Raw genomic sequence first — 25,721 nt, forward strand, 5'->3', positions numbered from 1 at the left:
CAGTTTAGTTACACACCCTGACCTTGTGAAAAAAGGATCCGGCATTGCACATTGTACAGGCTGACTCAAAGTTGGTCAATCCCTGCTTTTGATCCTGATATGCACTTAGGATTTGATGAGACCGCCATAGTGAGACAGATTTAGCGTGTAGTTCAGTTCTAGTTCCCTGGTACGAATGCAGATTTGATTCACTCTGAGACTGTGAAATAGCCTCAGAAACCATCAGTACAATAAATGTTTGACTGGCAAATTGTTATGCCATATCATACATTTATTATATAACTGGAGCAACTGCGAGTATGGGTAGGTTCACATTTTTTCCAAGTCTGTCTAAAAGCAATGGCAACACTCATATAGCACATTTAAAACAACATTTGTTTGGTGTAATCATTCCTATTTTTACTGGTCATTTAAAGATCTCCTGAAATGTTTCAAATGAAGGAAATGGGGCAAATTCCACTATCCTCGATGACATGGGGCTTCAGCAGTCTAAGTGGGTATCGTTCAATGTTAAGAACAAAATTCTTTGCATATTTCAATAGACAATGTATCCTTGCTGAGTTGCAGCAACACAGAAAAGGGCAATTGTACTAAGGACAGTAACGCCTGAAGATATCCAAGTGAAAAAGCTGAAACCGTTACACTGTATAGGCTTCAGGAGATAAAAGGTTCAATACATTATGGCAAACTTTACAGTCCATTTCAGAATTTACCAAGACCAACAGAAACACAAATATTTAGGAGAGCTGCTTTCCAGCAGAAATAATTATCTTCGCATGATAAGAGCTGTAATAAACAGGGCCAAGAATGAGCACCTCATTCAGTTTTTATCCTGTTGTCACAATTACTGTGTCAAGATAATAGGACTCCTGTCTTTTGTAAAGCTGCAATTCTGAGAAATTACAACAGAACCATCAACTTTTCCCATAGCAGTTTCTTAAATGTTAACGCACCACTGATTCTCACCATCTGGCAGGTTGAAAAGTAGGTAGAAACAGATAGTAAGATCTTACCTGAGCGTTCTCTGAACTCTGCAGCTGGCATGTACCTGGGTAGGGTACTCCTTTTGTCAGCCTCTGAGGCAGGGCGAGCCTTCTTGCTTTCCTCTGAAGAGCTCTTCTGTAGAGAAGGTCGCAAGTCGATCTCAGAAACAGGCCTGACTATAGGCCGCGAGTCATCCCCAGAGCGCTGAGACTCCGTTTTTTCTCTCCTCTCCTTCTCCTCCCTCTTTTCCCGCTCATCTCTTCGCTCTCTTTCATTTCTCTTGGCCCTTTCATCCCATCTGTCCCTATCTTCTCTCCTCTCTCTGTCTTCTCTCCTGTCTCGGTTATCTCTCCTATCCCCATCATCTCTTTCTCCCCGAATGTCTTTCCTCTCCCTATCCTCTCTTTCTCGGTCATCTCTGTTGTCTCTCCTCTCAATCCGCCGATCCCCATCATCTGCCCTGTCCCTCCTTTCTCTCTCGTCACGATCCCTCCGTTCCTTCTCATCCTTGTCTCTTCTTTCTCTCTCATCCCGATCTCTCCTTTCCCTTTCATCGCGATCTCTGCGCTCCCTCTCATCCCGTTCCCTCCTTTCCCTATCATCGCGATTAATACGTTCCCTATCATCACGAATAATACGTTCCCTATCATCTCGTTCTCTTCGTTCCCTGTCATCACGATCTCTTCTTTCCCTAACGTCTCTCTCTGTTCTTTCATCTCTCCTCTCTCTGTCATCTCTCCATTCGCGCCGTTCTCTTAAGTCTCTGTCTTCCCTCCGGTCAGCACCCCCCTCCCTTTCTTCACGCCAATCTCTTCTTTCTGTGTCTTCCTTATTTTTCCTTCCTCTTTCATCCCTGTCATCTTTGCCATCTCTCCTTTCTTCTCTGCGGTATCTATCATCTTGTGGTGGTCCACGGGGTAAGGAGCCACTTCTCTTATCAACATCTGATGGCAAACGGCTTCGTCTGTCTACGTCCACAGAAAGCCGCGCGTGAGAGTCCACATCCAAAGGTGCCCGATTACTTCGGGAGGCATCGGACGGTGCTCTGCTTCGACGGTCATCTGCTTGGGGCGGCCTCAAGGAATTCACCTTGATGTCAGATTCCCCTCGAGACATTCGCACTCCTGCTTCAGACACCCTATCAACGTCCATTGGCACAGGGTGTCCATTTTTCACTGGTTGACCTTTGGAGTGGTTTACATCATTGCTGTCTGTTTCATGAAGACACAAGTAGTAAAATACAGATAAGTGTCATCGAAGAAAGAGCCACATATCCATATAATCCTTATTAACAAAACAAAATCGATTTACCGTTCTCTGGGATATCCTTTAGAACACCTCTTGCAATCAGCTCTTGCCGACTTTTTCGAACAGAAATCTTTCTTTCCAAGGCTGATAAAAGGAAAACTACATTAACATCAATCAATCGCAATGTATTGCACACATTATGTGAAAATAATAAGCCCTAGTACCAATCTTACCTATCGATGTTTCAGCAAACTTTTCACTTGGCTTCTTCTTTCTCCATTTCCAGGGCTTGAAAATTCTTCCCATTTTGGAGAACTTGCCTTTGCGTTTGGATGGAGGTGTTCCACCACCAGAGTTACCTTCTTCACCCCGCGTTGTGTTGTCGACTTCATCATCTGCATGAAGATAACATAGTGGCAAAAAAAAGATCACTAAAAGCTTGACTACTTTTTGATTGAAGCGAATACTGCCAAGAATAAAAACCAATGGCAGCGTAGCTGTTTTCCAGATTTTTAAATAAAAATTCTTATTCTGAAATTTAAGTTGAATTCCACTTATTTCAGGCCTTACTTTACAAGTTAGATGTCCCTATACTCTCAAAAGGTCAACGCAATCTCAAAATTAACACATACAACTCATAAAGTAATCAATAAACACTCTTTGAACTCACTTACACATTTAAATAGCCCACTTCAGCATTTGATGCCCCCACTCACATATATCAATCACTTCATGGTGCTTATGTGAATGTAACTGTAAAAAGCCTAAAGAATATGTGGTGCTGTCAATATTACAACGGGGACTTAACAGAGTTGTGGGTAAGCCTGTATTTCAAATTGGGCATAACGGAATTTAATCTTCAGTCTTACTAAATCCCCATATCCAAAATGACAATCGCTAGTGGCCTGTGACTATAGGAAAACACTACAATTCAGGAGTTCTTCTTAAACATTGACTGCCATGATGGAAGAAAAAACCAAATAAAAAATTATTCCTTTATGGGCTTTCTATAGACACAAATTGAGCATATGAATTACAGGTTACAAAAAAAAAAAAAATTACATTCAGCAATGCCATCATGACTGGCTAAAATACAGGCCAATATCAACCTATAATAATATTAGATACAAAACAAAAAACAAAAAAGTGCCTCTTTTCTGGTTGCAACTATGGCAAGGTTAATCGGTTAATCAGTTAATGTTTAGGGTAGGGCTCCAACTCTAAGCTCCTGTTTCATTATCTATAATAAAAGGACCAAACCTTAAAAAATGAGGCTGGTCAAAATTCCACTCTTTCTGCCTACTTAGCAGTCTCAACTGTCACATGAGAGCCAGAAAGTGAAATATGGGCACAACCTCTTTTGGTATTATTTACAGGGTGGTGCGAATTTGTGTGACTTACAACAGTGTGGGTAAAGGATCATGTAACATCCTCCATTTGTCAGGTTCACCGTGAACAACACCAGTTTAGATAGTGTTTTAAACCAGAAAAATCCAACCATAATAACTGGGACAAAAAGATTAAACTAGAAGAAATCAAAGGTTTAAGGTTAATTTATTGTCAATCTACAACAAAACGTTGCACAAGAAAGCGGAAGAAAATAACCACAATTTTCATGGTGGAGTATCAAGGATGAGTTATGGAGTCTCACAGCCGAAGAGTGTTATCTTTTTGTATCCTTTGGGCTCTGTGCAGACACTTCCATCACCAATATCTGTAGGCAAACAACTGTGACAATCCATGACTCAAAATGCCCAAGTTGGTCCTATGCCATTGAAAAAACCCAAGGAAGCAATACAGTAACTGGGCGTGAAACCACCATTATAATTCTTAGCTGATGACTCACTATGGCAGCAGTTACACAACAGAGAGCACAGAGCCATGAGCAAGGACTTAAAGCAAGGTTTAAATGCAGCAGGTGGGAAGGTTCAACTTCTTCTAAAGACAGTATGCCAATGGAAGACAGCTAAGCTCATTTTCTCATTACAGCAGTTATACTAATAGTAATATAGCATCGTGTGATGGTGGCATGCGTGGTGGGGAGTATCCCACACTGTTGATGAAAAAGGAAAGGGTATAATAAATTTGGTTGTCCTACTCATATATAAAAAGTGGGTATTGGTTTGGCAGCTCAAAACCATTTCTCTTTCAATTTATATTTAAACTTTCTTACGAATTGGTACACTGACTGCACCAGTGATGTTACTGTAGTGGAAAGGTAAACTGTTATTCTTATTTGCATTATTCTAATTATCATCATCATTATCATTATGATTATTATCATTATTGTAACTTAATTACTTCTTTTAGATGCAAACTACGGGCAAACTATGTAATTAAAGCCTTGTCCACACATACCAAAACGATCTTTTATTCCTCCGTCTTTCTTGACATCGTTTCAAGAATATTTGCGTCCATACGGATCCACTGAAACGATTAAAAACGCTGTAATTCATATTCAAGGGCTAAAGGTGACGCTTAAAATTCACCAAAGACGGAGAAGAAGAGACGGAGCATGCGCAGTAAGCTTGCGCTCTGTATACGAACAGACAGTAGACAGGAAATCCGAACACAACAAGAGGAAGATGACAATGGCTAGTGCAAGGAAACCAGAATCGTTCGTGTGGACCGTTAATGAGGTCAAACTGCTGCTGCGACTCACACTCAACTACAAGGCGAGTAAGTTGCAAGAAAGGCTCAATATCTTCTGCGGCACAAACACAAGCATGTAGTCCGCCATTGTTGTTGTTGTTGTTGTGAGACGTCGCGGGGTCCAGAGGTCGAAGGCAAGAGGTCGAGGGGTGGGGCGATTGCGTCATCGTTTTGGAAAGTATGTGGATTCGCTGTCCACACGAGAACGAGATGGCTGCGTTTTCGGATTCTTCCACCCTGAGACCCATTTTCAAAAAAGTGCGTTTTCAGGCGCTGCGTTTTCAGGATCCATGTGTACGGTCGGCCAAAACGATGCAATACATGTGTGTGTTCGCAAAAGACCGTTTGTGTGTGGACGGCCTCTAAATATCAGCCATGATCAAAAAAAATAAATCATAATTAAGGATGCTGTCAATAAGATGTTAAATCCAGAATGGTGGCAATCAACATAAACAGTGGTGGTAAATTGTGTTGTGAGAGGTAAGACATTAAAACAATGCAAAACAAGAGAAGATGGGATCGCTGGTTTCCTCCAGTGATGCCAACATTTCCTGATTTAAGCTGAACAGTATCTGACAGAGGAGGGAGTAACCTCTCTTACAAAACACTCTCTGCTACAGGTATGTCACGCATGTTCCAGTGTGGGATTAAAAGTGGATTGTTACATTTTACAATCACTGTTAAACCTCATGTCCTGAGGATGAGTTTTTCAAGGTCAGGGATGAATGTAGCCAGTGTCATGAGCCATGATGAGAGAAACGCTCTGGACATCAGACTCCTCTCCTCTCCCCTCCTCTAGAAAATATTACATTTTCTAAATTGAATGGAGGTGTTAATGATTAATTCATGATCCATTAATCTCCCACTAGAATTTGATCAATCTGGAATGTAAGAATTGACAGTGCCAATCTCAAGATACTGGTTCCGTTCAAGTGTTTTTTGTTTTTTATCCGAGTTTCTGGCATCCAGCTTGAGATAGTGTGTTCAGTGGGTAACCAGAATCAGACCACATGCTGTGCACACAATGCCAATACCAGTTTTTCCATTTGTCAGACAGGACAGAGTGAGCTCGCCCACACTGTCACCTGCTCTTGTCCTGCAGCTCATCATCTGACTAGGCAATTGTAGCTAATACCTCTTTTACAATTCCTTTCTGCTCTGACAAGTTATTTGCTAAATTTGATTGAATAGTGAGTTTCAAATCATACCTAACCACAAAGATATGCTCGTGTTCTTAAATAGCAAGTAAGTAAGTAAGAGTTAAGCTTGTTGTCTACAGAACCAGGGCAGTCTATTTTAGTTTTTAACGTGATTAAAATCATTTGTGGGCTACAGCCAATTGATAAATTGACAAACAATAGGGTTAAGTTGGGCTTTGTTTTAAGTGGCCTCCATGTTTATTCCTATCTTATTTATGCCCTCGGCTAAAGACCAGTGTTGCCACTGATCTCTTGCTGTCTGAGCTAATCTGATTGTTTCCTGGCAGAAATGTCACATTTTACCATTTAATGTCTTAGCAAGTTTTAATAATGTTATGCATGCCATCTCATTGGACAAATGACTTCACATGGCTCTTGAGTGACATATTATAAATAATGAAATGCAAGTTATAGCTCCTGGAAAGGTGAATGGGAAGAAATAACCCTTTTATGCAAGTTGTATGTGTTATTGGTGCAAATGCAGTAACTCCTAGGGTATTTGAAGTCTGGCCGCAGTCTACAGGCCAATTAAAAATTGAGAGAAAAAATATAAAAATCAAGATTGTAGATTGTAACTGGGATTAAACAGATTGTGATGTTCATTTTTGGCCAGATTGATTACACATTATAGCCTGACAAATACTTGATTTTTGAGGCCAACACAGATTTTGATATTTGGTGAATCTGATAACAATATATGGGGTGATAGTCATTTTTTTTTAATTGTGGCAGATACATATTGTGACACAAACTAAAGGTCAAACCATTTCTAAATGATCTCAAACCTAGTTTGGCATGACTGTACTGAAATTTGTTGTTACTGATTGGCTGATCACTGATACCAGTTTATGTGCAATAAGCTGTTAGATCAACTTGACAGATTTATCAGCTTCCAAGCAAATCCAACCTACTTCTAATCCTTCCTTTGTGACCACTAACCTTTTGTCTGTTTGCTGTTGTGTTTATGAACACATACATGACATGTATGATTGCAATCGCGCCTGATTCTGTTATTACCACAGGAACTTCTCAGTCTGGCCACTCCAGCTGTCCGGCAGTGCTGCATCATGCTGCACTCAAAACGGAACCGGTGGCTGTTGACGGACAAGGGAGTATAGAGCTGTTCTACAGCGGAGCTGTTCTGCAAAGTACATACAAGCAGTTAAATTCCTGGGTAAGGGTGCCAACCAAATTACATCAGCACCATCATGCAGGGATTCACATTAAATTAGTTGTGCCAAATTTCAGTACTTGAGATTGTAATTTGAGTATAAAGACAGAAACAGAGTCACAGTGAGTAAGGGGAAAGGGCATCTGACAGGGGTTGAATGTGTGGTTGCATTTTTATAAAACTTGATGCAGGCAACACTCACACTGCAATATTTGTAATGCATCGTGCAGCCTGACAGGATATTGTAGATAACTGGGCTTTGTTTCATTATTTCATTTGATGAGCATTTTTTTTAAGGCTTAGCCAACACTCCGCCGCTGTCTCTGCCCTGGTGAAAGACTGATAGGCTGGAAGTTGTAGGGATGGAAGCAGGAAAAGACAGGCAGGTATTTTATTTTGCTCAGTGTGTAAAATGTTCTAAATATCTACTAAATACCTTCTTATAACTGAAATCAGATTTCTGATTCAACGAAAGAGTACTGAAAAAAAAAGCATAAGCCGCTGTTGGGTACCAGTACCGAACAGTAGCCAATCCTGGCTTGATGAATGGCATTCAACCTTCGATGACCCGCCACTGCAATGTTTTTACAAAAAGTCCTTCTCCAAAAAATTGATTTTGTCAACCCATCGTATAAGGCAGACTGTTGCATGCATGTGTGAAATACCATGCTGAAATGCAGGCATACAAGTGTCAGTGAACTCTGTTCAGTCCACTGGCACTCACAGCTATTCCTGACATATAACACTGACACCAGTGGGTGTTAAACTGGGAAGGGTGTGGTGGGAGCAAACTGGGAAAATACTGATGTGGCTTGGCTGTGACAGAAGCAAAGAGTGATTTGGTGACCTTGTGTTACAGTGGCCTGTGTCCATCTGAGACAGCAAGAGACTCAGAGAATTAAAGGCACCGATCCCTAACAGATGGGGTCAAAGAAGTCAAAAATGGAAACAAAAAAAAGAAATCATACAATACTCATAGTAAAGGCTGACACCCAGGCCTCAGGTAAGCATTTCTAAATTGTCTCTGAACAGGGGAGCTTGTTTCAACAGAACCTAGGAGACGAGTAACAACAAAGGCTCCTGTAAATGCAAAGGACATATAAAAACATTAAACCTGCATCAACCTTCCAGCACTAATGCGATATCCAGTCCTCTGGACAAGTTGTCCATATGACTCATGCCAATCACAGGATATGGTGACACCAGCTAAGCACAGTAGCACACCAGAGGCAAAATACATTTAGCATGGACAGCAGATACGGAAAGAAGAGTATGTTCTTGCGTCACTCATTTTTATTTAGGCCAGAACAGAAACCTTACAGTGAAATTTATGGAACAAAAACCAGACCTCTGTTTCTTTTCAACCAACCGCAGGCCTTGACATCTAGCTTAATGCTTAAACATAATGCAGAGAAGAAGTGACAGACAGGGCCTGTTTACATAGAAGCAGGATTCCAACATCTGCGGGCTGTATTATCAAGACGAATTGTACATTTGCAAACCGAACTTGAGAGAGGACCCTCCTTTTGACAGCTAAAAACAGGTTCTGAAAGTTTGACTGCTATTAGCATAACCAGAGTGTCAGGGCCATAAGCACCTGTGGATGAAAACTCGAGACGCCAAGTTGTTCAAGTTAGAAGAAAAACAGATCCACATGGGGAGAGATGGTGTCAGCTGGTGCCTTGTACCCCCAAATCTTGTTTTTCAGAAGCGCTTCCACAGAGACATGGAGTGCTGCGTGCAGACAGAGAGAAGTCTGTGTGGGTTGTACATTTCACAATCACCACATTCCATCTGCATGCATTCCTCTTCACCTGTCTGTGCCTGCCGCCTTGTTAGTTTTTCTCGTGTTTCAAAACACCTGCTTGTGTATAAAAATATATATGTAAATAAACTATCCCCTTTCTGGCCTTCTACACAAATGCAAACAAGTTGTTCGCTTATTTAAAATCAGTCAGAATGTTCAGAGCAACCATTTCTGAGCCTCTGTCTCGGACTCACCCGTGTTGTGTTGGGCTGGTTGCTGGGCCACTGTCTCACTGCTAGCACTGTGTCCCATGCTACGGCTCCTGTCCCCGCTGGCCTGCCGGGCCCTGCCTCTCCCGAGGACCGCGGCAGGAGAGCAAAACCTAAAGCCACCTCACTCCTCTCCAAACAGACATGGAGCTCCAGTAACTCAAGACTGTCTTGACTGCTCACTTGTGGCGCTCAGTCTCTTGTCTCTGTAGACTTGCCTTCCCCCTCCCTTCAGTCTGTGTGATTTGGGCTCTCCCTCTTTTCCTCCCTCCTTCTTTCGCTTTAAAACACAAATACAGTCACTCGCTAAGGTCTTAGGTCCCTCCCTTCTTGGTCCTCTGACTTCATAAATGAGGTACGCCAATAAGGTAATCCGGCAGTCTTAGATGCCTTTCATTCCCAAGAGCAAATTTTTAGGGGCAAAGTTCAACAGCAGGCGAGCTTTGAGGTTTGGCCACTCCAGCCATCAAGCATTGAGGGATTTGCAATGCAGTGGGCCCCCCGCTAGCAACATTTCACAGGCTGACAAAACACTACTCCCTGAAGGGCGAGGGGCGGGCTCGGCTGGATGAAGTAACTCGAGAAGAGGAGGTGAGCCAGGCCAAGGTGGAGCTCAGAGCCAGAGAAGAGGAAGTGACACAGCTGAGGTGTCAAATGACTCACCAAGGATTGTCCTTTTAAACTATGAAATGCACTGTATAATGTACACTAATTATACTTTAATCAGATATTAGTCTGTTTTACAGCTGCACATGACATAGTTCTCTGACTACATCTTCCTCAGGCTACAACAGTTTTATTACAATTTAACTGGCATTGGTTTTAGAAATAAAAAAAATTGAATTGTGTCTTTAAAATTAGACAAATTCATTACTTACTCGCAACATGTGCTTTGCACTTAAGCAGACAGGTCACAAATTTCTCAAGAGGCCTTAATCTTACAAACTGTACATCCTCATGCAGGACAGAAAGAGGGCAGCCAGGCAGTCTGTGTCCAAACATTCCTATTTGAGCACTGTGTGATTAGCTTATATGTAATCAGTGTGTGGGAGTCAGAGGATCTACTCCATGCATGTTAAAGATAAAAGTGGGAAGTAGGAATAAGGATGTAATCCATGTTTTCTAATAGTTCAGCAAACAGAATTTGGTTTACAGAAAGGGATCCAAGTCTACAGTTTAATGTAATAACCAGTTCATAACATGTTTTATCTACAGATGGAGGGACAGGGAGATAACACTTATAACTTTCCAAAAATCGCAGTAAAATGTAATAATGATTAATAAAAATGTCATCAGTTTCTTTAATTGATGGATGGCTGTCTTTACAACTGATACAAGTTATTCATTAATCATATTATTGATTATATCATTATTTATTACTTTGCAGAATCAAAGTAGGCTACATTAAAGTAAAATAAGTGACTTAAAACAACACAAAATAATTACTTTATTGTAATTGTGGAACTCTCCTGTGTCGCTTTTAAACCAACAAAATCCAAACCATATAGAGGCTACCTAATGGCTAAAATGTAATATCACAAGTTTTTTAAATGTTTTTTAAAGTATTTGAAATTTGTAAAAAAGACATTTTTTAATTAGTTAAATTCCTAACAGCAAATACAGGATTAATAGGTTAGGAATATAGAAAAGTACACTTACTGAGAAGTGACAGAGCAAACTATTGCTCCCTCTACAGTCCAATTAAAGCGACAGCACACAAAAGCAACTGACTGAGGAATGTGTGGAATGCAAGACCACAATCAGCCTTTTGGTAATTAGGACAACAATCCTGGGAGTCATTGGTAAACAGACAGGGATCACAACCTTGGACATCTTCTAACTAATGACTCATCATGGCTCTAAAATGTTTTTCTTTCCAAACAGCAGCAGCAGATGGAGACAAACACATTTTTTAGGCTTTAAACAAACTACTCTTAACATGAGAACATAAAAGCCCAGCTGAACAAAAAACATCACCATGATGACTCACAGAAATACTCTCACACTTCACGTCATCAAGGCAACTCCAAAACATACAGATACTAATGTGATGTAACACGAGACAACATGCTGGGAGACTTCGCTCTTTCTGATCAAAATACAAGGACCTGTGAAGCACAGTGACTCAACAGCCTTTCCTTCATGTCAGAAACACAGCACCTTCAGAGGAGAGCAGATAATGAAGTTTAGTTTATTTTTACTGCTTGACCAAAGGGCCAGGCAGGGATGAGTAGATCAAACCTCACTAATCTTTTCCTGCCATGGCCCCGTTTACTATAAAGTGATCATGGAGCCATGCCCATGTCCTGTCTTGGCAGTTCAATGGACCAAAGCCATAAATGATCATTTGACTTCAATACTGTCTCAAACATTCATTTCAACAAAGTAAGAAAAGGAGACTTAGGTTGAAATGTGAATTCAACATTCAAAACCTAAAAACAAACAGAAAGGTTGAGAGAGGTTTACTCACAAATATATTGAGACTGAACAGCCATCTCGGGTTTTTTTCTCACAGATGTTAGAAATACACTACAACAGTTGAGCCTCTGAACAAAGATCCTTTGGGCTAGTGATACGTTGGTATGTTGCGGTCGTCAATGATCGAGGTCAGTGGTGAAACAGACACAAGGCCATGAGAGGCAGTGAAGGAAACCGGCTCTGTTAACCTACAGGTGTGTCCTCTGGGTGAGGACCAATCAGATAGCTGCAGTGTCAACAGCACCATGCGTCACAGGGCCAACCCTTTAAGGGACAGCTTCAATACCTAACACTTTGTATTCTGACTCACCACTTTCTGTCATCATGATACTATCACATGAGTCTCACTACAGCCAACATATATACTAAAGTAAAGCCTTTCCAGATGGTATGATTCAACTTCAAGTTGCATAGCATTATTTAAAGGTTTCACAAGTTTTCTACAAAAGGTACACAAATGAAAAATTTAAATATCAAAATATGCAAATTGCAAAATCTTACTCTAAGTAATAAATAAAAATTGAGTCTTTCTTACCAGGATTTTCCATTACAGTGTAAAAACTCAGCAGTCAGCAACTCCTGAAACAGATAAACAAATGGGATCAGTATGACATACATAAAACTTATTCAATACTACAGCAGAATACAACAGATTACTTTATTACAAGATATAGCTTTGAAACACACATTTTATCATGAGGTAAAAGTTAGGGGACATCATGCTTTATTTAAGCACAACTAGCATCCATCTCTGACTGCGTTGTTTTAGTCAGTGTCACTATAAAACCTTCAAACACCCTCACAGATTTTAAGAGATTCCAATTAAGGATTTTTTTTTCATGCCACACTATGTTGGCCATTCTTATCACTTGCCTTTGTAGTAAATCATATGTTGGAAAGACGAGTAGAGCAGTGGAAATTCATACTGCTGATCATAGAAGCCCTATTAGATGCAAAAACATGGGCTCTTCAATGGCAGCAATATATTGGAATTTAGAAGGAACCACTTCCCCCAAGAGGAGGTAAATTGAATATTTTACATTGCAGGAGATTCTTGAATTTACTGTTTAAGAACTCTAGCACCTCCCTTACTGAATATAGATTATAACAATAGTTTTTTTCTGTATTTTTCTGTATTTATTTCCTCCACCATGAGTTTATTTTTTGTTTGTTGGTTGGTTTGTCAGCAGGATTATACAGAAACTACTGAATGGATTTTTCACAGAAGTTGGTTGGAGGATGGAGGATGGATCTTGGCCCAGAATAGACCCCATTAACCTTTGTTTGAGATTCAGGAATTTTGTCTCACTTTCCTTAACATAGTGCACTACAGCTTTTTTTTTTTTTTACATTTTGGTTAATTCCTCAGGAAATAATTCATGAATGTTGTATTTAGGTAGCTGCCATCAATGAGTATGTACAATTCGATATGGATCATATTAAAAATCTATTATTCTTCCACAACACAATGGAGATTATGATTACATCTACACTTTCTTTTTTGTCCTAGTGTTGGCTGTTACAAATCTGGTGATCTTAAATTATGGTTAAGCAGTTATAGGTGTTTTAAAATAGAGCTATTCTGGGCTATTGAGTTTGTTGTCGGATTTAGTTTGATTGAATTAAAGGGGTATGTTGGGCCTTGACGAAGGTATACCCTCTACTTTGTGCCATTCTGGTTGGATGTGTAGATAAAGGTTCTGATGATATTCAATTGAAGCTGATATTTAACTTGTTCTAAGCATCTATTAGAAACCTTTAAGTAAAGAGGTTCCAGTCCAGTAGTGAGATTTAATTTTGATTCATTTTATATTTAGTACATATTTGGATAAAGGTGCTCATGATGTTCATTAAGAAGGTTTTCTTCATACTTGTTAGTAATCCACGAGAATTCATGTATTTAACATTTTTGAAGCTATTCGAATTTGTGCATGTGGTTAGAAGTATTGTTGATTGTCTGATCCTAATCATATGTGTCATTAGGGCGTGGTCTAGAGACTGACTGTTGATCTTGAAGAAGGCCTGGGAGCCGAAATCTCACCCGATGCAAAAAGTGTGCATGACTTTTTTTTTTGTTTCGAGACCACTTCCAGTTTTCTGCACCTCACATCAATCGTTCGTGTTACTTTCCTATTAAAAAAGCGTTGGGGACTATGGCATTTTAAAGCTGCTAATGTTGGAGTTTAACTTGCAAAAGTTATTCCAATCTGTGAAGACACCAGATGTCCATTATTACTCAGTAAATCAATGAAAGACTCTCAGGGCACTTCAATAGATTGGATGCTCTCTGCAGCTAACAGGGGGCAGATTGAAGCTGAACAAAGGCTCTGTTCTGTTAACGAAGACAAAGTAGTGCATTAATTATCCCACACTCCAACTGGAAATCCTGCTGATTAAAAGGCAAATCTGCTACTTTAATTCAGAATTTCCTCTAAAGAGAAATGAAAGCAGATGTCCTGATTAAGAAATTACTGACCAATTACACAATCGAATTTCAAAATACACATCTCATCAGCATGAAGCACAAACTGAGCTGCAGTGTAAAGGAATATGGGAATACATTCTATCCCACCAGAGCAAAGGAACTACAATGAAAAAAATCAAAAGCAGGCTGAACACTCAGACATGATCGTCCTGGTTATCTTTTTGCATTTTAAAGCTGCATTTAAATCCTTAATATACTGTGCAGGCACCTAATATTATTAGGGATGTCCCGATCCGATCTGTAGGATCGGGATCGGGGCGATCTGGGCATTTTTGCACTGATCGGAATCGGCAATTTTGAACGTGGACCCATGCCCGATTTTTATTTATTATTTTTTTTAAACGTCAGAGCACAATTTGTGGCAGAGCGCAGACACGCGCGTAGTGTTACTCTGGCAAACCTGTGGATAAAGTGTCTGCAGTGTGGAAATAACTTAGATTAGAAAGTGAAAGCAGTACAACGGCGACATGTAACATCTGCTATACGGCCGTTTCGCGGAGCTGCATTTAATACTACTTATTTGATAGGGCATATAAAAACAAACACTCAAAGAATACAACGTGTTCACTCGAGAGTACAGGCAAGGACACCGAAGCAGCAAACAGTCGCGGATACTTTCAAAAGTTAAGAGAATTATCCACGAGACAGCGACATGTCCACAAATATTACATAGAAGGTGATCAAATTAATCGCTCTGGAAAACCAGCTCATCTCCGCGGTAGAGGATCAGGGTTTTCTTTGTCACCTGGAGTTTTAAACCCCCGATATGCCCTATCATTTCTGCATTACATTTACTCCACTTTCGAGTTACAACGTGCCAGTATGCGCACTAGTTCCGTGGGTCTCATACAGCAGAGCATGTAAAACAGACAGTCGAGGAGATGCTGAACGCATTTGAAATAGACGAGCAACGTGTCCACGTCATTTTATGTGGCAATGTAAAGAATATGAAAAAAACAACGATGATATGGAGGTACCAAGCGTGAACACACTTCAGCTGCTGAACACGAGGGTCTGCTGTCACAGTGCAGTGTCACACACTCACCTGCTAACACAAGGAAGGTGGAGGCCAATGTTGTAATAGCATATGCAGAATAAGAAAGAGCCATATGAAAGTATATGCTTTGTTTCAACAAAATAAAAAAACCTATTAAGGAACAGCTCGGATGCAGGTGCCTTTTTTCTTAATGCAGCTGTATTATCTAGGAAAATATTAGTTAAGGCTAAGTATCGGATCGGGACTCGGTATCGGCAGATACTAAATATTAAAGGACTCGGATCGGGATAAAAAAAACCTGATCGGGACATCCCTAAATATTATAGATAACAAATAACTTGAATAACTTAAATCCGACCATTGAAGGCACCAGGATGCTTACGGTGTTTCCATTTCATGCAATTTAAATCAAGAACTACTAGTAGATGACCTCTAGATGCATTGCAATAACAGCAGTTACAGAGGAATTCCTTTGATAGCCTTAACTGCAAAAGCAGCAGGTCAGCTCTTTTTAAGCCACTCTGAACTCAATTTCTAAAGAACAAACAAAGTAAGATTTGTTTGGCTTCACACATGGGACTGACAACATAACTGATAATTGAAACCAGCTTTATATCAACTTGAACTAAATCAAATCAACACAACAATCCAATGAATGGCAAAATAGACTCAATCTTGTGTGTTTTACGTGAGGAGCCAGGCAAAGAAACATGCAAATTGAGTATCCCCAATAAACTGTTTAACATTACACAGGGCTTTCCACAAGGATATGGAGTAGCCAGCCAGAGGATGTGTGGGGACAGAACTAACACAAACAGATAAGCACGTTTCTTTATCATGAAATTGAAGTGGAGGCTAGAAGCGGTAAAGTGACACCAACTGGAGAGCAGTATTGTCATGTCTGTCTTTGGAACTTTTCACAACAGTTCAAAACAGGAAACAGAGATGATGAAAAGCAGGGAATTAGGTTACTTTCAAGGAAGTAATAGCAAAGTCCCAACAGTATTCAGTAACAACTTTACAATTTCAACGATTTCCTGTAGTTTTAAGACAGAGCAGCTGGACAGAAGGAATGATCGGTGTGAGGATCAGTTTCAAAAGTACAGATAAGCAGCTGACAATGAAAATTAAAGATAAATTGTGTTGTCTCTCCCAAAGAGCTTCACAATAGTGATTCAAACGGTGACCCTGCACGTAATTGGCCTAAATCAGTGGGTGCAGCTGCATCATGACGCTGACAGGGAAAGTCCAAACAGCAGTATCAGGCTGCACTTTGGAATGTCAAAAGTTCTTTGACAGCAAACAGGCAAAGCCCTGCCTGTGTGAATGAACAGGCTGCACAATGTGTACAGCGCGGAATAAAAGTGTAGCCTGGCAGGCAAGTATTTGACCTCATTATCAGGTGGACTAGGTAAAGTTCTTGTGGCATTGTGATAAAGCATAGGGTTTACTGTGAATTCAATTCTCAAATGTAGTCTTGATGAAAGAAAAGGACAATAAGCCACTATTAGTTGCTTTTTTCACCAACTTACTGTTATTGAAGATCATTGATCATTAAGAACTCTTCCACAGAAACCCTGTCCTTGCAGTTTGACTGTGACTCCTGGTTCCAGCAGGACGACTTGCAGCAGTGATTGCAGTCCTCCTGTAAGATATACACATAGACGAGTACATAAAATAAGCAGACACAAAGTCAACTTCTTTCTTAGTGCTGGACCTTTTTGAAACTCTCGAAACATGCTGAGCAAGAGAAGGTTTTAGTGGGTGCCATTTTCTTACGTTCTAGATGCCTTTTCCAAGACAGTCATCGTCAATGACTACCAAGTTAGACTGTTACCTCACACGCAAACTAATGAAGCAACTCTGCTTTGAACTTTTAAAAGCAGTTTCTTACAGCAGACACCCCTCTGCCTGAACAGTTTTGGTTTAGTCCAACTGGTTTGACAAGTCTTGGCCTAATGTAAACAGAGCACATGCTCAACAGCTGCAGGCAGGGCTACATATCTGTACTGTACACCATCTCAAAAGGTCCATTTAAAAAGGCTTATTTCCACTACTCTAGTGTACATGTTACTGCTACATATCACACTCTACACTACAGGTCAAACTCAATATAGATTTATAAAGAGCTAGACACCGAATACAAGCATGGGGCCAGTTGAGTCCAGTGAGCACTTGAGTTTCCCTCAATGAGATTCTCTACCTCTGACCCTGCCCATGACTTCCTGCTCAGTCCACAGACTTAAAATTTTGAGGTTACATACTTTTAAACTCACTTTATTTGGTCTGAGGAAAGCTTAAGAAATATAAAACTTCAGTTGATCAAAAATTCCTAATCAAGAGTCATAATTGACCTTGATTGCATTTAACAGTGTTCTGTCAACAGTTTAAAATGCTCTATGGGTAGAAATGCTTTTTGAGCTGGGGGGGATTGTTTTTGCTGCAATACTGCTGGCGGCCACTGGGCAAAATTGGTAGCAAGGCTGCCTATCAAGGTTTAAATAGTTGATTCATTAATCAAATGCCTTCATCAGCCAATAATAATTTCTTGACTGGTTTCACCAGTTATTATTCCCAATAAAAAAAAAAATAATAAACATAAAATAAACAAATGTAGAGTATAAAGTCAGGTGTAACAGAAGAAAATGCTAGACTTACTGCAAGCTTAACACAATTACTGACATTTGACATATTATGTCTGGAGACCTATGGATTAAAATACTAATAAAAAAAATGTCCATTCCTTCTGAGCTAATGACATAAGTAGTCCTATCAACTTAATTTTCTTACCATTTCATGAAGGCTTAATCCATTATTAATTGTTTTCAGCTTGCCTGTACAGAAAGAGAAGTTGATACGCATTTGAACTCACAAATAATTCACTAGATAAAGTTCAGCACCGCTGCAACCCAAGTCTGTTCTCAAATATCCTCCCAGTGAACTGGTCCAGCAGGAGCTCCGGCTGGCAGCAAAGCAAAGACAGAGGTGAGTTAATGTGCACCGCTGCTGTTTTGTGAGCATACCACAAGCCAGTAAACCGAAGCAGCTGAGCCAGTAGACTCAGCCACGGCATTGTAATGCTGAAGGCCTCAGGACACCACGTGAACATGCACCAACGCGTGCAAAGTCAAACAGGTTCACACCCAGTCTTGTCTGTCATTATTTTACAGAGCATCCAAAGGTTGAGGAGGAGATGGGCTGTCCTTTGAGTTACCTTATGTCCGGTTTCAGGTTACTGCTTCCATGTTGTCTTGGTAAATCAAGCCCACATGCACTATCAGAGCAACAGCAAGCAATGTACAATTTTAGGAACAGTAGGCAAAATGGCAGCCAGATTTTCAGGTTTTGAAACAGGATCTAACAACACTACTTTCACATGAGTACCAGTGCCTTTGTCCATTTTTTTTTAACAATTATTAAATGACCAAGGAAAGCTTAACACCGACATCTCAGTATGACAAAATCAAACAGAAGACTAAATCAAACTGATATTGAACAAAAGGCTGGCAACTGTGTAGTAATTGGTAGTCAATGTCTTCTCACTTTACATAATTTAATTGCCTAGCAGATCGAACAAACCAATAGGGTGATGTAGCTAACTGGATGGCTATGATGATTGGACCAATTACCTTTGTGGCTCTTGCTTGAGGGACATATTGCCAACAGAATAACTGGTTATAGCTTACTAGGCGATGTGCAAAAAAGGACACTCTTTGATGTAAAATGGTGCTTTTATTGGAGATAATCAGTTTGGCCAATTAATCGACACCGATACTTTATCAAAGTACTGTTATCGGCCAAGCTTGCTCCGAAAGTTGCCAATATTCGCCACTGGCTGCGAAGCCTCCAGAATTTTGCAGTTCTCATTTTACATTTTTTGAGTCCATTTTCCTTTACTTAGAAAACACTACACCAACAGCCAATCGCACTGGGCTGAAACAAATGCATGTGGCGTCACCAGCCTCGTACATCATCTCAACAGGTACCATCCCAAAGAGAACTCCGAAAGCATGAGTTTGTGTTATCATCAGTGCTTTCCACAAGCGCCGGCTGCCGGCCATATAGCCGACTACACAGTTAACTCCAGCCGGCTACTTTAATGACTATTATTTTTCGATTTTAATAAAGTTAAATGTTTTTCTAACAGACTGACAATAGTGTCAAACTGAACCGCACTCATTAAAATTGTGATTCGCTGTGCTTGTACTGATAATAATCACAAATTACTCCGATCATCGCCGACTTCATTGATCACAAGGGAGAGAAACTCATCCGCGGCCCCGACACGCGGTGTGTGTGCGCGCTCACTTAGCGGAGTCAGTGTGTCGGCCGTCGTAGGCGAGAAGCAGGGCTCACCATAATACGTTTATTTTATCACCGGTAATCCACTCTTCTCTTCCAGCGTCCATTTAGCAATACCTGCGACACGTGCTGGCATCAAAAAACACTGTCGGTTGTACAAATGAAACCAAACGGACTCTAAGAGTGTATTTTCATTAGTTGCTAAGGGAGAAACGTTCACTGAGTGTTTAATTGTGTAGCCACCACTGCAGACTGTGAAGGTGTCATGCACCGACAATAAGATATTTACAAGCCCAGAACGCCTCATGATGCAATATTATGTGAGCTTGTATAGCCTATTATTCATTATTTTCAGTGCGCAAATCACAGTTTTTATTGGTGCATTAGCGTCTGGCATACTTAGTTACACTAATGAATAAAAGAAGATGCGATATTTTGTAATAATAATAATATAATATATAGAGTAGATATTGATGCTGATCATAATAATAATAATAATAATAATAATAATAATAATAATAATAATAATAATAGAGCAAATGTCTGAGAAATTAATATAGGCTGCCTGTTCTGCAGGCACACTTAGGCTAATAATAATAATAATAATAATGTAATAATATTAATAATGTAACATTAGACCAGTGTATAAGATCGTACTACCCCCCCCCCCCCGGCTGGCTACTTATGTATTATGGCTGGCTAGTCTGTGTGTTAGTGGAAAGCCCTGTATCATGCTAGTGCCAGCCTCCGAGCAAGTAGCCAACAGACCCACCCCACTGCTTCTACTAGTCAATCTCCACTTCGACAACCAACAATCTCCGTCTCTTTTTCAGCCATTGCCCCATATGCGAAGAAACCGAGTTGATACAAAGACATAACCAGCCCAATTACGCACGGTGCTGCTAACGATATGGTGCCTATAAGCACAATTGAAAAACAGGGCTTCCAGAAGCTAATGACTGTCATGGAAGCCAAAAATGCTTGAGGTTTTTTCAGTGTTAAACATAAAGCTATTTGGTTGGTTTGGTTTGTAGAATGTTTGTCAATTATTCATTCTGACAATAAATAACTGTATTTTATAAACCATAATTAACCTTCTGGTTTGTTTTGGGTTCTGTCCTAAGGAGAAAACTCTTAAAATTGTAAATTCAACATTATTATTATTGTTGAATATATATTGAAATAATTATCGACATCGATCAATATAAAAAAACATATCATGATAACACTTTTGGCCATATCACCCAGCCCTAAACGCAACACCGTCACCTTGTCCAATATAGGGACAGAGAACTGAAGGCAGCCAGGCAGGAAGGAAAAGAAACCATTATGTTAACGTTACGTTACTTAGTACTGTACTTGCAAATGTAGAAAGAAAGAAATAATAGTTTAGGATCCTCTTTAACCCAGAAAAATTCACAAACATTAATGGGTTGTAAAAAAAAAATTGTCCACAGGCTTGTAGAGACAACTGAGAGAGATGGGGAAGGTCCTTTTTTCACATATCATTAAATTCCCTTACATATGGCCAATAAAAAAAGAGATCAATATATTTTACTTGCTACAAATTGATACAGAAAGCCCACTTGAACACATTGTGATATAATTTATTGGCTATGTCCTCCAACCCTACACAAAGTGCTACATTTAAAAGATTTCTATTCACCATTTCATATTGATGTCAATCATGCAAAAACCAAGACAGTCAAAATCAGAGTAGATAGTGTTTCATCAGTATGTTTTGCCTCAGATTTCCTCTTCAAGATAAAATTTCAACCGCTTTTTGTTTTTTTGCAAATCAGCGTAATTCTTCAAACAATGCTTTGAAAATCAAATCATTATTAACTTAACCATTGCTTACAGAGGTATTCACTCTGATAAATCCGAGCAGCCACAGACATATTTGCACATCACCAGTGTCGCCTTGTATCATGCTAACTGGATAGCTTGCTGACAGATGCTTGTCATCAAAATAAAAATGCACTCGATCTAAGACTACAAAAGCTCACAACATCCTCTGTCATTGTTAATTCACACAAATATAAAACCAATCCAGGACACTTATACTCACTGTTACAATATTAGCAATCCAGATCTAAACAGACCATGTTTATATAAGTTTTACTCAGTTTTAATGTAACCAAACTGCTGTTTAATGTTAAAAGATTGTGTCAAACTGGCATGCTCAATAGATATGATTCTTGTAAAAAAAAAAAAAAAATTTAAATAGTCTCTACCAATGTTTGTACTGTAGTGGTAATTCATACATTTTACACAATCCTGTTTGTTCACTGCGAGTTTCCAATTAGCTCATTAAGAACTCCCAGTTCATCGGATAAAGCTCTGCAGAGCTGAGCCGAGTACAATCAGCCATTGGACCACATCCATTCTGCAGACTTGGCAATCACTAAATGAAGAGCCAAGTTGGAGTCTGTTCCAGGGTGAGCTGCATGGATTTCAATGAGCTACTGTCAACAGTTAGCTGACAATGGGGCACACACATCTGATTATATAAGTCCCATCAGGACCCACAATATTCAAATGCTCAAACAACAAAACATCTCTGTCTTCTACTTGTCGATTTAGCTAGCAACTATAGCTTGTTTTACCAAATCAGCAAACTGAATCAAGAAAATCAAGACTGAAGTAAATATTACCTCCAGACACCAGTTGGACATGGGCCAAAGACGTTGTTACTGTGGACAGGATTACAGTCAGGAGCCGGGGAAGGCAACCACTTCGCACCATTTAAATCCACTGTAAATGAGTGCCAATCCCTGCAACATCAATCTGTCTCATTCCAAATTGCTGCCAACCTATATGTGTACAGACTGATGTGAAATTTACCAACAACTCTTCTGCTCTTAAACAAGATGTAATCCCTGTCAGATGCAACAATCCGCATCTATCTGTATACAAAGCACAATAACCTGACTGACCTGATTACAATGCTGCCTATCTAGACCAAATACAATATGCTGCAGCTCCCTTTTGTCGTCCCTCTTTCTCAGAGTCTGTGTTGTCCTACAGGGCGTATTACGGCTTTCAGTCAGTACTAAAAGCTCTGGGTGCTTGTTGGAACAAGTAGACGGGCCTGTAAATGGAATGCAGTGGAATGCTTTACTGAGAAGCCAAATAGTTCACACCTGAAGCCTCCCTGCAGCACCCATAATGTGTCATAATACCACAGCTGCCATGTAAATGCCTGAGGTCTCAGTGTCGAATCAAATGCGAAATGAAGTCAAAAGATTTGCAAACAAAAACACACAAATGTATGTAAAAATGTATTCTCAACCTTGAAGCATAGCCTTAGCTAAAGTTACATATAAGCAAGCTAATGTCTGACAGGTAGCTACAGGTAGCGGATACAAGAGACTAACAAGGTAAAGTTAGACGTCACGTACTACAGTTTAAATAGTATTTTAGACTGTGTTTCGGTGTTAACTTCTTTCTAATGACAAACCAAAACTATGGTTGTGAGCTAAAGATAGAAACGCATTACAAAGTGCACTGACATAATGCTAATCCTTAGCTGCAACTAGCTGAAGTAAGTAAGAGCCAGCAACAGGTGGCTACTGTCCCTGTACTGTAGCATTAGCTTTGTTAGCTAACGTAAATTAGCCCATACTCGTTATACTAGCTCAAAGAAGATAAATATATTATGGCGCTCAAAGGCTACTCACCGTTTCTAGTAAGCTGTTACTTGTGTGGAAATGTACCCAAAAGTCGGCAGACGTGTTTATCCTGTATCTCGTTGACTCCTGATTACTTTTGACACTTGTCGCGGCTGTCCATCACAGGGAGAAAGCAAGGCGGAACTAGCTTCACTAACTACCTTTTGACCCAAATAAAGTCACACAAGTAACTTTTCCAGACCGGGCGAAACGAGTGAAGCGTACAAACATCACCTGAACGTTGCACTAAATGTCAGGAGAGCCGTTCAACGGTGCACTCAAAAGTTCTTTGTGAACACTTCTCTGTCAAAAGGTGTCTCACGCTGACTCGGTAGGAAGATTAAATGTAGTTGCGCATGCGCACTTCTTTGCAGGGTAGCTGTTTGCTCTGCTCCCCCACCTGGAGAAAAGGCCGCAAGGACCATGTGACCAGCTGAGCTCTCTGAAGTCTGGAGCTGGTCACATTTCTTGGTTAGGTTTTGTGAAGATTGTGACCGATCATGGCATACACATACACATACCACACACACACACACACATACACATATATGTGTGTGTGTATATATATATATATATATATATATATATATATATATATATATATATATATATATATATATATATATATATATATATGGAGAGAGAGAGAGAGAGAGAGAGAGAGAGCTTTTAGTACTGACAGAAAATATGTGTGTGTGTTTGTGTGTGTGTGTGTGTAACTATCTGACATAACTTCAAAAGAAAGACATTTTGTTAAATATGCAAGTGAGGTTATAAGATTAAACAACATTTTTTTTGTAGGATTACTATTATCAACATCTATATATTTATAATTCATATTTTTGAAAATCTAAAATCTAGGAACTATCTTGCTATCTCTGAAAGACATCTTGAAATGTGGAGGCTGTATTTGTTGAAATTGGTGTGATACAATTTCAGAAAAAAATCTGCAACTGTTGGACCCAACATAATTGCAACTGACTGAAGCAAATCCTCAGGGGACGGTGACAGAATTAAGGGAAATGTGCAGATGTAGGCTATTAGGAATATCAGTGTAACCCATCCTCTGTGGAGATTTTGACTGAAACGTGAATAGCATTAAAATAGTGAGGTTTAAAGTTAATGAAGCAGGATCAGTTCCTTTTAGTATTGTGCAGTGAATATATCCAGTAAAACATGTGCTGGATAGGTTGAGATCAACTTTTAAACATTCTTGTGTTTTTAGTGCATAGGAAATGAAAATATTTCCCATTTTTTCTTCCACTGTACTTGCACAAATATCTTTCTTATCTATGTGTAACATTGTAAAAGGTGACTTGGGAAGCATAACATCATGAAGATACTTCACTTTAAAACCACTGTTATGCACAAAGATGTTGTCTTTCTTGTACTTTTGTTTTGTTGAATTCACTATTATGTTTATGATGAGTTGCACTCAGCTGAAATTGTTCTAAGTCACCTTTGCTCTCTTTGAAACAGAAGTAGTCACAAAGGTCTTTTCTGTAGAAGGTAGGGCAACCAAAAGTTTGAATACTGTGATCTCTTCTGGTCATTTGTTGAACTACATGGCATGAGCACTGTGCATTTTTTTGTGGACCCTGCAGCTCAGATCAGAGGCACAGATTGGCCTGCCATCTACTGGCACAATGTGGACACAAAGTTGCTCCACAATTCTGCAATCAGAAACTCAACACAAGAATCATCTGAACAAAATCAGTTATATAATATACTGAATATAACCATTTTTCATATATTTTATGCCGACACTCTCTCTCTAAATGTTTGCAGCATTCCAAGAACAAGGCATTGATGCCAGAGCTGATACTGAAGTTGTTCAATTCATGTAACTCTGATAAAATTTATGTGCCCCTTTGTTTGCCTGGCATTAGGAAGTAAACACACCACGCATGCAGCGCTGCCTGCTGTGAGAATAGCTGCTCCGGCCATTCCCAGTCTGGAGTTGTTGTTTCTGTGGAAGATCTCTCTCCATGAGCGGAATTGTTAGGTACCAAGAAAAATGTCACACAAAAGCAAGCCTGCCAGTGACCTTTTGGTGGACCCAGTCTAGTCTTAGCGCCCCAGACAGGGTTTCCACCCTCTCACTGTATTTAATTATAGTCCCCTTTTATGACCTGATCCCAAAGTGTTTGTGTTGGGTCACTGGTCAAGGACTGTTTATGACTTTGGGACAGATCTGTCATTGTTGAAGTGCTGGGATATTGATATGTAAGGGAAAGAGGAGGTGGGAGAGTTTTAGCTCTAGACAACAACATATTAAAAGCATTTTTAGAGGTATTGTGTTACGTACATGCATTTATATCAGCATCAAATGCACTAAACTTATCATGGCGAAGCAATGCCTTTTGTATCTGATATCAAATGTGCACATGTTTCCAAAAGCACTGATTTTAAGATGCCGCTAATCACTTATAAAGCATTTGGTATTCTTGATGTACTATATAAACCAGAATGGACGTTCAAATCACACATTAAGTATGTTATTTTGGTTCGACTT

At 39.7% G+C, this 25,721-nt stretch overlaps 1 protein-coding gene across 6 annotated transcripts in view; it reads right to left on the reverse strand.

Moving 5' to 3' along the window:
- Positions 1 to 23,559, reverse strand: part of phactr4a (phosphatase and actin regulator 4a) — a 36,126-nt gene extending 12,567 nt beyond the window's left edge. Inside the window, exons 1-7 of one of the 6 annotated variants that reach the window (XM_030412266.1) lie at positions 23,216 to 23,559; positions 18,021 to 18,064; positions 16,763 to 16,875; positions 12,284 to 12,327; positions 2,466 to 2,627; positions 2,296 to 2,376; positions 1,014 to 2,195 (exon numbers count right to left, since the gene is read on the reverse strand). In XM_030412266.1, the coding sequence (XP_030268126.1) occupies positions 1,014 to 2,195; positions 2,296 to 2,376; positions 2,466 to 2,627; positions 12,284 to 12,296 (1,438 nt within the window). In that variant the 5' untranslated portion in view covers positions 12,297 to 12,327; positions 16,763 to 16,875; positions 18,021 to 18,064; positions 23,216 to 23,559. Of the gene's footprint in view, positions 1 to 1,013; positions 2,196 to 2,295; positions 2,377 to 2,465; positions 2,628 to 9,255; positions 9,527 to 11,740; positions 11,875 to 12,283; positions 12,328 to 16,762; positions 16,876 to 17,009; positions 17,028 to 18,020; positions 18,065 to 23,215 lie in introns of those variants that run through there. The other 5 variants (XM_030412265.1, XM_030412267.1, XM_030412264.1 and 2 more) reach the window with 5 other exon arrangements.
- Between the last annotated feature and the right edge of the window lie 2,162 nt (positions 23,560 to 25,721).

The sequence above is a fragment of the Sparus aurata genome, chromosome 3 (assembly GCF_900880675.1).
Source record: "Sparus aurata chromosome 3, fSpaAur1.1, whole genome shotgun sequence".
Lineage (NCBI taxonomy): Eukaryota > Metazoa > Chordata > Actinopteri > Spariformes > Sparidae > Sparus > Sparus aurata.